Source organism: Megalobrama amblycephala, linkage group LG9, assembly GCF_018812025.1.
Source record: "Megalobrama amblycephala isolate DHTTF-2021 linkage group LG9, ASM1881202v1, whole genome shotgun sequence".
NCBI lineage: Eukaryota > Metazoa > Chordata > Actinopteri > Cypriniformes > Xenocyprididae > Megalobrama > Megalobrama amblycephala.
This window is the reverse complement of record NC_063052.1, coordinates 40,395,026-40,409,525: the sequence shown is the minus strand read 5'-3', so window position 1 is coordinate 40,409,525 and position 14,500 is coordinate 40,395,026. Positions and strand designations below refer to the sequence as shown.

The following is a 14,500-nucleotide window of genomic DNA, read 5'->3' as shown; positions in this document are numbered from 1 at the left end:
ATACATGACGCATCTCTCCACATCTAAAAACCAATGCTTGCCACTGTGGGGAAAAAAAAAAAAAAAAAACACTTTCAGACTAGATACATTTCCTGTTTAATTCATGTGCCTGTATGACACGTGACGCTTATGAAATGTATATTTTCCTGTGTGGGCAATGACCCGTCACGTTATGTTTGGTATATGGTGACTAGTGAAATTGTGTAAGTATAACAGTTTATCTAAGCTGAGTTTTGATATTTGGCTGGTTTTGGTCTATTTTTGGTCTATTTTTGATTGGCCTTTGGGCTGGTTTTGTTCCACAGACATGTCAAATCATTTTTATTTTCACATTTGTGAGTCTGTGAGTCTGCGAGAACACGGTTTTACAGTTTCACACTGAAACCCAAAGATCAGGAATGGCCTCAATCAAAGTTCTTCTTCTGATTTCAGCTATATCTTCTTCTCACAGTGGTAAGGAACTTTTTTTTGACTCTGTTTGTTTCCATATTCTTACATGCACATGTGTCTGTATTACTTTTAGACTGTAAAGATTATTCACAAGGTTCAAAACGATCTGTGCCGAGAGAATGCTGAGAAGTTGGCTTACAATGAGCAATACATTTGTTACAGTATTTATTAATCTTTATTTATGTTAGTAAAAATATGAATACAAAGTTCTGTCATGAAACTCTAGATGGCACAGGCTGATAACTCAATATGCTCGTAATCACATCGTTATCTATAGGGCACAGCTGATTGGTTCCTGCTGTATCAGTAGCCAATGAGCTCGCTGCACAACCTTCAGATACTTGGTTAGCATTTGCCTTAGCAGTGTGGTGGGCTTCAGAAACCCTCCACCTTCCCCAGCTCCACCTGTATAGATCTGCTACAGGCAATTCATGTACGCTTTATTGTACAGCAGCAGCATGTCTTTCTTACTCACAGCAGCATGTTATGTGTGTATTAGCAGTAGCATGTCCCGTACTTACTCTGCAGCGGCAGCAAACAGACATTAAACACAGGACAGAGCAAAGAAAACAGAGGGCTTAAATACACTGATCATTAACGAAAACAAGAAATAAGTAAAGCAGAGATGGCACTTAAAAACCATAACCTAGAAACTAAACAGAACAAGATACAGAAATTAAATGACATGATTGTGGCATTAATGTAGTTAACTAATGTTAACAAATTAAACCTTTTTCTTGTTTTAACAAAATTCTTCCTTCTTCCATTTCAGAAATGCTTTCTCTATACTACATGTACAGCGTCATATCAAAATCTCTGATGTCTGGAGAAATGTCTGAATTCTACACCTCAGTTGAACTCGATGACATTCAGATGAGTTTGTGTCACAGTGTGAATAAAGCAGATTTCATGACTCAGTTGTGTGAGGAATCTGAGAGACTCTTTAGTGAAAGTGATGATCTGCATTATAAACAACAGTGGCTTCAGATCAACCTTAAAACACTGATGAGGATGATGGAGCACAAGAGGAAGAACAGCACACGGGACACAGGTGATTGTGTTGAGGGACAGTGGGGTCAGTTGGGGGTAAGATGTGCCATGTCAAGTAATTTGAATAATTGAGGAATGCATGAGGGATTTTCACTTCCAATAAAAATGAACAGTCATGAGAACAAACAAATCACTGATCTTAAAGTCTAATTATTCACATTTTCTTAAACCAGTTAAACAACAAATTCAATATTCGTAGTATTTGAATGTAGTTAAATGTTTTCAACATTTTATTATAATATTTATTCTGCATGTATGAGCATATATACAAAAATGGTGTAGAATTTACTTTTCACTTTAAATAATTACAAAGAAATGACAAAGAAATCATAATTTAATACATCCTTGGCAGGTCTTTAGCCAAATAATTCACATGGCTTTATAAATGTTTACATGCAATCAACTATCATGTAAACTGACATAAGTTACAAGGACATGCAAAATCACTTTTCTCTTGTGCATCTGTCACAGGCAAATGTGATGTTGTACAAATGTGGTACATTACCAAAATTCCGCTCAGTTTCCTAGACAACTCTCCTCCACTTGTAATCCTTTTGAATAATATCACTGTCAGATTTAGTGAATTCTGTCTTCTTTTCTTAATCTTCTGTGTTCCAGATCTTCATGTTCTTCAGTGGATTCACGGCTGTGCAGTTGAACGTCACTCTAATGGTTCAGTGATGTTTCTACAAGGCACTGATGAATACGCCTATGATGGCCAGACCTTGACCTTTGACCTTTCAATGCACTGGAAGCCTTTAGTCCTTGACCATGACATCATCTGGGACAGAGAATCAGTTTCCAGCCTAGAGAGGAAATGTGCAGAAATGTTAACCAGCTTCATTGAGCTTCAGCTTGAGAGAAAGTTCATCATGGAATGTGAGTTTAAATAAGATTCTATAGTGTTGAGTTTATTTGACATAAAAAAGTAGCAATACATCATTGTTATAACTTCATTGTCAAGGAGAACACAAAGTTGCATTAACTTATTTCCATTGTGGTCCTTGGTTTTGTCAACAAGACATTTTTCATGACGACAGTTTTGTTGGCATATACTACTGAACTTACATCCAAATTTTACAAACAAATCCATATCTATTTAAACCATCCTGTCTAAAAAAATCTCTTTACTCTTATGCTAAAACCAACATTATCTATTTAAACCTTAATGTCCAATGGCAACTTATTCCACTCCTTTGCACCTGTATATTCAAATGTCCTATGACCATACAAAGGCTTATGCATACATAGATTAAGATCCATAATACTTTGTCTAGTGTAATGATCATGTCTTACATTAACCCGTGATAAATACGAATTAAAATACACTGGGGCCCTACTATTAATAATTTTATGTACTTTTTTATGTACCATTTTTAGTTTCAGGAATCCTAACCATCTTTCAATTGGTAACCATCCAAGCAGCTGAAAGTGTATATTATCCACATGAGTAAATCCATGAAAACATCTTGGGTTACTTGTGTAACCCTGGTTCCCTGAATAGGGAATGAGACGCTGCGTTGAGACGCATTGGGAACGCTCCTGCGTGATTGCGTCATGAAGCACTTGTGAAATTGAACCAATGGCGTGACAGAACGTCAGAGGCAGGTGACGTCACAGACCAGGAAACTATAAAGCATACCCAGAACAAAGAACGTTAGCTTCTGATTGGCTGAAGCAATGCACTCATAGGCACACAGGGAGTATGGCAAGGTAACGCAACGTTGTAAGGACTTAGCCTATTTATTAGCTCAATTTAATTGTTACAGGGAATAAGAATTGAATCAACTGTAAATGATTCACTGTAAATGATTCAGAATTAATATTTAACACTTCATCAATTATTCGTCCAGCGAAAATTGAGGTTAGAGTATTTTACCAATTCTGGACAAAATATTATTCTGCGGCCAACAGTAACAATATTTTATTATGATTATTGTTATTATTGTAATTATTATATTATAAGCAAGAGGTAACTTGATCTTTGAGTTTAAGACAGTAATTTGATACACAGCACAAGAAACTCGTATATGTGAAAATCAAAACAAGATTTATTGACTACTTCTAATGATTACAGGAGACTAAGGCTAAACACACACACACACACATACATACATGCACACACATTCGCGGAGTTGATGAGTTATGAAAAGTCCCAAGTTCAGTGCTAACTTAACTCATAACCTGAGGAAAATCACAAAAGCAGAGCTTTGGCTTGATTCTTTAGGTTTAAAGGAGTTTCACCAGTTTCCAGCAAGAGAGAGAGAAGTTTGCTTGTACCTGCGTTTGCTGTGACAGCTGAGGTAATCGGGTTGTTCCGTGACTCGTGTACAGCGGAATCCCGTTCTGGATTGGCTGTCTTTCAGGTGACGTCTTCTCGGGAAAGCCCTGTGGGTTGCGCGGAAGCTTTGAAGGATGCTGCTGGCTGAGCGTCTGGCTTGAGCGGCTCTCTTCTTGGGAGACTTTGGTCAGATATTTCACGAAGTGTTTTGGAGTCTGGATGTGACGGCTGTCGAATGATCAGCGGCGCAGCTCGTGGTTGAAATCGGGTGTTAGATGGAAAATCAGCCCCGGTCAATCAGTTATCAATGACCCATGCGACTTTTCCGCCGTGGTCAAAGTAGCGGTGTTTCGGCTACCGGCTTCTGACCGATTTCGAGCGATTTCTGACCGACTTCTGGCTTCCAGCTTCTGACCTCCAGATTCTGACATTAGCTTGTTCGGACAGCATAGTTTTAAGGGAGCGATCCTCCAATGAGACGTTGCTACGGAGATTAGACACGCCTCGTCTATTGTCTATTGATCACATCGCGTGATATCTGCAGAACATTCTCCTGTTTTATTAACAACAATATAAAGTTTCTTAATATTTTCCTGATACTGAATTTCAATGTTTAATTCACACAGAATTACAGAGAATTATAAATTCTGCATTTAGAACTCAAACATGGCACACTTCTTACACACATATTACTAGACTGACCTAATTAAAACAATGATTACAATAATGCATTTGAAGAAAACCCACATATTGAATACATTGAATAGACATGTTAGTAATTACATCATGGCATGTATTATTCTGTATATAGTTAATACTTTAAGTAATCGACAATTGTCCCTTTTGAGATTCAAGATTGAGTCCTTAAGCATAGTTTAAACTTTGACCGGAGTCACGAGTGACCGGGTCACGATGGACGGTCAACACAAGGGAGGTATTGATAGGACAGATTCGTCTTTAAATCCGTTGATGGGTATTTTCCTGTTCCGTCCGATAATACAAGAGGGTTTTGTGAGAGAATCAATAGATTTAATGTGATCAAATCCACGTGATGGGTTCTGATTAGTTTATTGCTGATGAGCTAAGAAGTCCTTTAGACAGAGTCCTTTGTTAAAAGAAGTCACGTCATCACTCCGGTTAAGGCTAGGCGTTTCCTGTCAGGAAATGGATCTTTTGGACCAAAATGAAGCTTTGTTCAATCATGTTGTTCATTGATAAAGTCATTGGTAGGTTCTGTCGAGCAATGCCCTACAACGTCTCGTGAAGTATCATGCCACCCGCTTGAGACAGGAGGTCCTGAGAAGAGACACAAGGTCCGCAAACCAGACTCGGGTTGGCCAGAATGGGACTACCAATATGAGACGTACCCTGTCCCGGCGAACCCTCTCCAGAACTCCTGGGAGCAGAGCAATCGGGGGAAATGCATACAGACTTAGCCTCGGTCACGTCTGCACCATGTCATCCAGACCCAGAGGGGCTGGATGAGTGAGAGAAAACCACATTGGGCAATGAGTCGTTTTTTTCAAAGCAAATAGGTCGACTTCTGCTCGACCAAAGTTTTTTCCATATGAGTTCCACCACCTCGGGGTGGAGTCTCCATTCCCCTGGCCTCGGCCCCTGCCTCCACAGGATGTCTGCCCCCACATTTTGATGCCCCGGGATGTAAGCCACCCTCAGGGAGAGGAGCTTCCCCTGGGCCCACAGGATGATCCGATGGACCAGATTGCACAGGTGGCGAGACCTCAGACCCCCCTGATGGTTGATGTAGGAGACCCCTGACATGTTGTCCATGCGGACCAAGGAGGAAGTATTTGAGAGCTCGAAATACCACCATAATTTCCAGCCAATTTATGTACCAGGAAAGTAGATGGTCCTCCCAGAGACCCTGAGCTGTCGTTAGCATTACACAATGACAAGGAGCTCCCAACACAGGTCCTTGGGACAGGAACCAAGGCTTTTTCCACATGACTAAGGCATGAAGGCATTGCCGCGTGACCTTGATCATGCAAAACAGATTTCCCCTCGGAGAAAACCCCTTGGTCCTGAGCCACCACTGTAAGGGTCTCATGTGCAGTAGGCCAAAAGGTATCACATTGGAGGCCATCAGACCCCACAGTCTCTGAAACTGTTTTACAGTTAGTGACTAGCCTAGTTTCACCCCATTCATGGCTGAGAGAATGTAATTCACACGAGCAGGAGATAGATGTGCCTGCATTGTGCCTGCATCATAGTTGAATCCCAGACTACCCCTAGCACACTCTTCTTGGCATTGAGTCTCAGCCCTAACCTTCTCATGTGAGACCGAAGGACATCTCGATGTTGAACTGACATGCGCTCGGATTGAGCTAAAATCAACCAATAGTCGATATAATTCAATACGCAAATGCCCTGGAGTCTTAGAGGTGCCAGAGCTGCATCCATGCATTTTGTGAAGGTGTGGGGTGAAAGTGCTAGGCTGAAAGGAAGAACCTGGCATTGATAAGCTTTGCCCCCAAAAGCATATCTGAGGAACTTCCTGTGCTGAGGATGGATACATGAAAGTCAGCGTCTTTCAGATCTATTGTCACAAACCAGTCCTCGGACCTGATCTGTGGGATGATCTGTTTGAGTGTAAGCATCTTGAACTAGAGCTTCTGAACAGAGCAATTTAATATGCGTAAATCTAGAATAGGACGCAACCCTCCATCCTTCTTTGGAACAATGAAGCAACGGCTGTAAAACCTTGACAGCTTCCTTTCTATAGCTCCTTTTTGCAAGAGCGTCAGAACTTCCTGTTCCAATACCAGAGACTGCTTGGGGTCCACCACCGTAGGGAGGACCTCGTTGAACTGGGGCATGCGAGACCCGAACTGAATTCTGTAACCCTTTTTTGTTGTAAGCAGTACCCATTGAGAAATATTCGGAAGAAGTTTTCATTCTGCCAGAAATTCTACTATGGGAACCAGTCTCTCGAGACTGGCCTCTGGTGTTTTTTGAGCATTCGACTCAGCGCCCTGAAGCGGCGAACCGGCAGGGAACAACCAAATCAAATGTCAGCCGGCCCTCTTCAGAGGGTCGGTGGAGACCGCTGTGCCCTGAAGCACACAAAGTAGCAGGGTTGGTAGAATGGCCCCCTGAGGGCACCGAGGAGGGGCGGATACCATGGAGTGTGATATAGAACCCTCTTCGGAGGGGGCTGAGCTAAAAAGTCCCATGCCACTGGCGTCAGGACTTCTTCAAAGCCTTCTTGGCAATAATGACAGTCCTCAGATCTGCCTTATCCCGTGAAGACTTTGGCTGTGTCACCCGTTCCTGTCCCCAAGTCTTCTGCAGGGGAGCACTTGTGCTGAGGAGCTTGATGACGGCCGAGGCTGCTCTCGCTCAGCAGCCTCGGGGGGTTGAGAGCAGCAGGGAAGGAATCTTTGGAAGGCCGCAGACTGTTTCTTTGTCTCCTGGAATCTCAGTTACGGATGTAACTGAGTCGCCGAAGAGGCCCAGAGGAGACAGCGGCACACTCAGGAGGATGTTTATATCTTTTTCCCTGATAAATCTTTACAGATTTAACCATCTTTGGCCGTCTCCTTGGTGGCCCGGAGAGACAGATCAGTAGCCTTCCTTAACTCCTGTATTGCTTCAAAACTAGCTTTCCCGCTCTCATCAAATTCCCCCAGCAGGTCGGCCTGGCAGGTCGGCCCGGCTCCTCATATGCTGGAGATTGAGATGGCGAGTCCTCATCATTCTTCAGCATCAACACCCGCAACATCCAAATCCTCAGAGCTGGATAGTTGAAGCACCGGTGTCTCTCTCCGGGGAGATGAAACCGCAGCGTGTGCTTCCACCACCAGAGGAGAGACACTGGGTCTGGCAGGTGATGGCAGAGAAAGGACTGGGCCCATCTCTAACCGCTCTGTCAGATCCATCTGTGAACCCCACGAATGAAGCCACCGCTCTGCCTCAGCAGAAGCGGGACCCGATCCGCAGGAAACACTGGCTGAGGTGCCCTCTTTATTATCAAAGAGCGCCCGGCGAGAACAGAGTGTTCTCAATGAGAGCTTCTCGCAATGCACTCAGACAGCTCCCTTGAGAGCTGCCTGGGCATGCTCCACTCCCAGACAAACTACACAGATCTTGTGTGTATCCCCACCCGTAATAAAATGAGGGCAGGGATGAACACACTTAATGAACTGTTTTTTGTCTTTACTCACCATTCGTGTCTTTATATATATATATATATATATATATATATACATATATATATGAATATGTGGTGTCCTCAAACAAAGAGATCGTTTCTGTATATGTAACTGACAGACAACACCAAATAAGACACTTCAGCACTTGCTGAAGACACAGAAGCTAGCGTTCTTTGTTCTGGGAATGCTTTATAGTTTCCTGGTCCATGACGCCACCTGCCTCTGACGTTCCGTCACGCCACTGGTTTGATTTCACAAGTGACGCAATCACGCAGGAGTGTTCCCAATGCGTCTTTACGCAGCTCGAATTTCCCATGAAGGGGAACATAAAACTACTCTCAACAATTTATTTTGTGACTATTGTAACTTTGCCATCCACATTCTGGATACATCAGTCATCCATGAGCAACATGCATACTCAAGTTGACTTCATACTAGGCCTGTAGCAAGTACCTTTAAACTTTCATTATTTAAAAAACTAGTATATCTAACTATAAATTCAATTTGAGCATTAAAACTTTCCAGGCCATACTTCGACCACTTAAGTTATTATCCAGAACACAACTTTGACTACTAAATTGTCTGCCTTTCTTAACTTATTTACACCGCAAGAGAATAGTTTCTGTTTTACCAAGATGTAATAAAAGCCTCTATTTTCGGTCAGCCAGTCCTTATCCTTAACAAGCTCCTCACCTAATTTCTCCTGAATTCTATTAGTCTCCTTATCAGAGACTAATAAACCAGCATCATCTGCATATAACAACATATTACACTCACACACCTCCTGTATATATAACAAAAATAAAAGAGGGCCAAGTACATTGCCCTGTGGGACTCCATTATTCACATTTTTAGATGCAGAAAATTTCCCTCCAACTTCAACCTTTTGCACTCTCCCTGTTAAATATGAGGCAATCCATGAATTTACAGTACTCGAAAACCCTATAGCACTTAACTTCACTGTATCAAATGCTTTTTGTAGATCCAGCAGAGCGATTCCACACAAATATCCTCTATCAATCTCTTTTCTAATAAAATCTGCCAAATATAATTAGCAAGTACCTGTTGAATATGTCCTTCTAAAACATCTACAACATTAAGAAATAAATCTTTGAATATTAGCCAAGCCCCTTCAACTTCTAAAACATTATGTAGGCTATACTGACCCATTCAATTTTGTCACCCATTTCACTTTTCAAACTCTTCAACATTATAATGTTTCAGTATCAGACAAAATCAGTAACAGCACTTCTTGACAACTCCTGCAAATTTTCTCCATTTGGTCCCCTGTTATTGCAAGAGGTATTGTTAATTCTAACAATTAATTCAACATTCATACGTACCACCTCAATTGCAGCTTTGCATTCCCCCAAAATAAATCCAGATTCGATAACAGTAGGCCTACTCCTTGTCCAAACTTGCGAATTTTTTCCATTTAGTCCTGGACATGGGTGGATATCTCCCGACATCAATAAGCATAACATTATAATAATTTATAGGCATTTGTTTGGCATTTAGACAAACAAAACGGTTTGATTGAATTCATATTTAAAAGGGAAAAAATAATACTCCGTCCATAGCCTAAGCATGCCCCGTTAAAGCAGTCGCTCTTTAAATACAAATAGTTCATTGTCCATATGTCCACCAGAATCCTAAAAATCTCTGCTAAATGGATAAAAATTTATTAAAATCACAAAAACTAAAACTGCTAATACAATGCCAGTCTTAATTGAATGCATTCTTTCATGCTGATTTATTATTTAATCGTCTGTCCTGCAGCTCGTCCTGATGTTCACACTCTTGTAAAAGCGTCTGGATCATCAGTCAAGCAGCTGCTGGTGTGTTTGGCCACAGGCTTCTACCCTAAACATGTGGAGATGGAGATCAGACACAATCAGACGCCGTTACCTGATGAGCAGCTGAACTCAGATGGAATCAGACCGAACGCAGACGGATCCTTTCAGCTGATGAAGAGCCTGGAGATCCTGCCGTCTGAAAGATCACAGTATCAGTGTGTGGTGAAGCACCAGAGTCTGAGTGAACCACAGATCATCATCAGGGGTAAAAAGATCATTCATACAGGACTGTTGATCAGAGTTTATCGTTCATAAAATCTCTTCATTATCAGTGTTATGTTTGATGTTGCTCTATTATAACTGAACTAATGTTGATGAATGATGTTTTTCTGTGACAGATGAAGGGAATGTCCTGCTGCTGTTGCTCATTGGATTTATAGTTGCTTTAGTTGTTTTTGCCATCATTCTTCTTGTTTTTTATCTGCTGAGAAAATGTGTTAAACGTCGAAGTGAGTATTATTTAAAATCACTGTAGGATGGATAGAAGGGCAGGATGACTGTTTTAATGCTTATAATTTCAGAATATACCTTGAATCATCAGAAGGTACAACTACTACAATCACCAAGTAAGTCTGACTCTTCTAAAAGTCAAAACACAATATACTCTTACATTCTGCAACACTCTCATGTAATCAGTCATGTTGTGAATCAGAGATCAGACCTGTTTCATGAAACATTTCTCTCTGTATCTTTTAGCCTTGGTATTACATAATCCAGACAATTCACATATCGTGAACCCAACACCTACAGGTGAGTCCATGTACATACTTTTATTGTATGTATATTTTGTATATTTTGGTCAACATGTAGAAATTTTTGTCATGTATTTCAGTGCCATTTTGATTTTTGTCAGATAAGAAAAATTGTTTTAGCCTTCAAAATATTTCAGAACAATCATATAATTCTATTCTGTGGCAATAATATATTTGTATACTTGCAGTTTATTTTAAGATATCTATCTGCCATTACATTTTTACACAGCTCATTCAAATGATAATGAACTGATATGATTGTGATGAAGCGATTAACTGTCTGTCTTAATATTTATTGACAAAATTTTTTTGCTTCAGGACTTCAGGCCAAACACAGACGAAATTTTCTTTAATTGAATTATTTAAAATTATTAATAAATTTATACACTTATTAATATTTCCATGAACAACTTTTTAAATAATAATTCTCTACTGTACTTTCATCTAGAGTGCTGGCATGTTCTTTTTTCTTTTAGATTATGAACAAATATGTGAGTTTTATGCACTAATATATTTACTTTCTTCAGTTGTTTAATTTATCATAAAAAAACGACATGTTAGTATGAAGCAAACTAAATCAATGACCTGGCCACAGAACACAAACCCAAATTATTCATTGTACAAAAGTAAATCTATTGAAATGTTTACACAGATCACTCTGATCATAAGCTGAAGTGACATGAGATAATACTGTGTTAATATCTGTTATTTCAGATTATGACAATATTGTAAAATGGTGTAACGATACTGGTGAGTATGAATTGCTAAAAAAGCTCAAATGAAAATAAAAAGTACTGTTATTGTACAGCATGGATTGTGGAAGCGGGCCTGGGCCCGGGTTACTTTTGATTTCTGGTACAAATATGACATATAATATATATGTGAATATATACAGTGATGTGAAAAAGTGCTTGCCCCCTTCCTGTTTTTTTTTTTTTTTTTTTGTGCATGTTTGTCACACTTTAATGTTTCAGATCATCAAACTACTTTAAATATTAATCATAGATAACACAAGTAAACACAACATGCAGTTTTTAAATGAAGGTTTTTATTATGAAGGGAAAACAAAATCCAAACCCACATGGCCCTGTGTGAAAAAGTGCTTGCTGTTAAAACATAACTTAACTGTGTTTTATCACACCTGAGTTCAGTTTCTCTAGCCACACCCAGGCCTGATTACTGCCACACCTGTTCACAATCAAGAAATCACTTAAATAGGACCTGCCTGACAAAGTGAAGTAGACCAAAAGATCCTCAAAAGCTACACATCATGTTGAGATCCAAAGAAATTCAGGAACAAATGAAAAAGAAAGTAATTGAAATCTATCAGTCTGGAAAAGGTTATAAAGCCATTTATAAAGCTTTGGGACTCCAGCGAACCACAGTGAGAGCCATTATCCACGAATGGCGAAAACATGGAACAGTGGTGAACCTTCCCAGGAGTAGCCGGCCGACCAAAATTACCCCAAGAGCGCAGCGACGACTTATCCAAGAGGTCACAAAAGACCCCACAACAACATCCAAACAACTGCAGGCCTCACTTGCCCCTAGTTAAGGTCAGTGTTCATGACTCCACCATAAGAAAGAGACTGGGCAAAAATGGCCTGCATGACAGAGTTCCAAGACGAAAACCGCTGCTGAGCAAAAAGAACATAAAGGCTCATCTCAGTTTTGCCAGAAAACATCTTGATGATCCCCAAGACTTTAGGGAAAATACGCTGTGGACTGACGAGACAAAAGTTGAGCTTTTTGGAAGGTGTGTGTCCCATTACGTCTGGCGTAAAAGTAACACAGCATTTCAGAAAAAAATAACATCATACCAACAGTAAAATATGGTGGTGGTAGTGTGATGGTCTGGGGGTGTTTTGTTGCTTCAGGACCTGGAAGACTTGCTGTGATAAATGGAAACATGAATTCTGCTGTCTGCTAAAAAAAATCCTGAAGGACAATGTCCGGCCATCTGTTCGTGACCTCAAGCTGAAGTGAACTTGGGTTCTGCAGCAGGACAATGATCCAAAACACATCAGCAAGTCCACCTCTGAATGGCTGAAGAAAAACAAAATGAAGACTTTGGAGTGGCCTAGTCAAAGTCCTGACCTCAATCCTATTGAGATGCTGTGGCATGACCTTAAAAAGGCGGTTCATGCTCGAAAACCCTCCAATGTGGCTGAATTACAACAATTCTGCAAAAATGAGTGGGCCAAAAGTCCTCCACAGCGCTGTAACAGACTCACTGCAAGTTATCGCAAACGCTTGAATGCAGTTGTTGCTGCTAAGGGTGGCCCAACCAGTTATTAGGTTTAGGGGGCAAGCACTTTTTCACACAGGGTCATGTGGGTTTGGATTTTGTTTTCCCTTCATAATAAAAACCTTCATTTAAAAACTGCATGTTGTGTTTACTTGTGTTATCTTTGATTCATATTTAAATTTGTTTGATGATCTGAAACATTAAAGTGTGACAAATGCAAAAAAATAAAAAATCAGGAAATCACCACTGTATACACCATATATGTATTCTGACCATATATAATTATTCTTATATATAATTATTCCCCATTCTTTTAATATGCTCCACATTCCATTGCTGTACAGCCTCACTGTGTCATTGACTAAAAGCATTAACATGTTTAATAATCATCTGTACAGTCACGTTGCTCTAGTTGATGATTATTTGTCATTAAATCTTTACACTGATTATTCTGATGATGAACTGAAGTGAGTGTGATGAAGAGATTGACTGTCTGTCTTAATATTGATTCACACAAACCATCAAATTTCTCAACCGGTTTTGCTTCAGACGCCCAACACGGGCCAAATTGCTTATTTTACAAAAGTAGCAATTTTCTTTAATTCAACATTTAAATGTATTTATGGATTTATTAATTTGTTAATATTTCCATTAACAACTTTTGAAAAATGATCAGATGTGTCTGTTTGGATGATTGGTTTGCTAAATGTCTTGAAAGTTCTAAGTGAATGATTCACATTTATTTATTTTAGGTGAAGATGACACATTCTCATTTTTGGTGGGATGTGAGTTTGAATTGCCAAAACACCATTATTATGACTTAGTACTATATATGATTCTGTAATGTATTTTACATCTACCTAACATTGATAATTCATTCTCTAATGTTCATTCGTCCAGAGTGCTGACATGTTCTTTTCTTTCTTTCTTTCTTTCTTTATTTCTTTCTTTTAGCTGGTGAGGAAATTAGTGAATGTAAATTCACACATATTTTTGTCTTTGTCCTGGTTATCGTGAGTACTATAATCCACAGAGCAGACACAGAATGACATATACAAGTAAACTTTATTAAACACCACACCCAGAGAACTTCAGAACTAACTCTACACATCAAACACAGATGTTAACGAGGGCTTAATTACACTAGCCCTGCGTCCTAATTCGCCTAGGGACACACCAAACTGATGCCAAAGAACTAGTGCTGATGAAAGCCGACTGTGTTGTCGCAGAGCGTTGCCTGCGTTGGGGAAAGAAATCCACTTGAATGAACCGAAAGGACTACAGGCGACTGTCTGCTAGATCGCACGTTCTGCTCCTCCTAAAGGAGATAAATGTCAATTAAAGCAGATATATTTGTCTATATTCATCATTCAAAAAGGGAACGTGAAGGTATACAAACTATAAAGAAAGCAGCACTTGCTTACCATATCAGTCATGCTGATCACGTTCTTTATTCCACTCCACTCATTTGCTGAACTGAATAGCCAATCAGAGTTTTCTCCCTCCGACGGCCCGACACGATTCTACATGTTGAATTGGCAAAAAAACGATTGCATCTGACTAGAGCCAACAGTGCGGAACACGCGTAAAAATAAAACGTCCGACCCTCAAAAATGACCCAACATGTCCCTTTAAAGGTGCCCTAGAACTTTTTTTTAAAAAGATGTAATATAAGTCTAAGGTGTCCCCTG

The 14,500-nt window shown here is 40.0% G+C and overlaps 1 protein-coding gene across 5 annotated transcripts in view; it reads left to right on the top strand.

Moving 5' to 3' along the window:
• LOC125275914 (hereditary hemochromatosis protein homolog) overlaps window positions 1-14,500 on the top strand; it is an 87,691-nt gene that overhangs the window by 50,343 nt on the left and 22,848 nt on the right. For 4 of the 5 annotated variants that reach the window (XM_048203245.1, XM_048203244.1, XM_048203252.1 and 1 more), the window contains exons 1-11: window positions 67-203; window positions 306-453; window positions 1,223-1,501; window positions 2,119-2,379; window positions 9,733-10,014; window positions 10,148-10,258; window positions 10,331-10,375; window positions 10,506-10,559; window positions 11,276-11,311; window positions 13,562-13,594; window positions 13,764-13,766. The exons of the other annotated variant lie outside the window; for it this stretch is intronic. In XM_048203245.1, coding sequence (XP_048059202.1) covers window positions 399-453; window positions 1,223-1,501; window positions 2,119-2,379; window positions 9,733-10,014; window positions 10,148-10,258; window positions 10,331-10,375; window positions 10,506-10,559; window positions 11,276-11,311; window positions 13,562-13,594; window positions 13,764-13,766 — 1,159 coding nt within the window. In that variant the 5' untranslated portion in view covers window positions 67-203; window positions 306-398. Of the gene's footprint in view, window positions 1-66; window positions 204-305; window positions 454-1,222; window positions 1,502-2,118; window positions 2,380-9,732; window positions 10,015-10,147; window positions 10,259-10,330; window positions 10,376-10,505; window positions 10,560-11,275; window positions 11,312-13,561; window positions 13,595-13,763; window positions 13,767-14,500 lie in introns of those variants that run through there. 5 annotated transcript variants of the gene reach the window in all.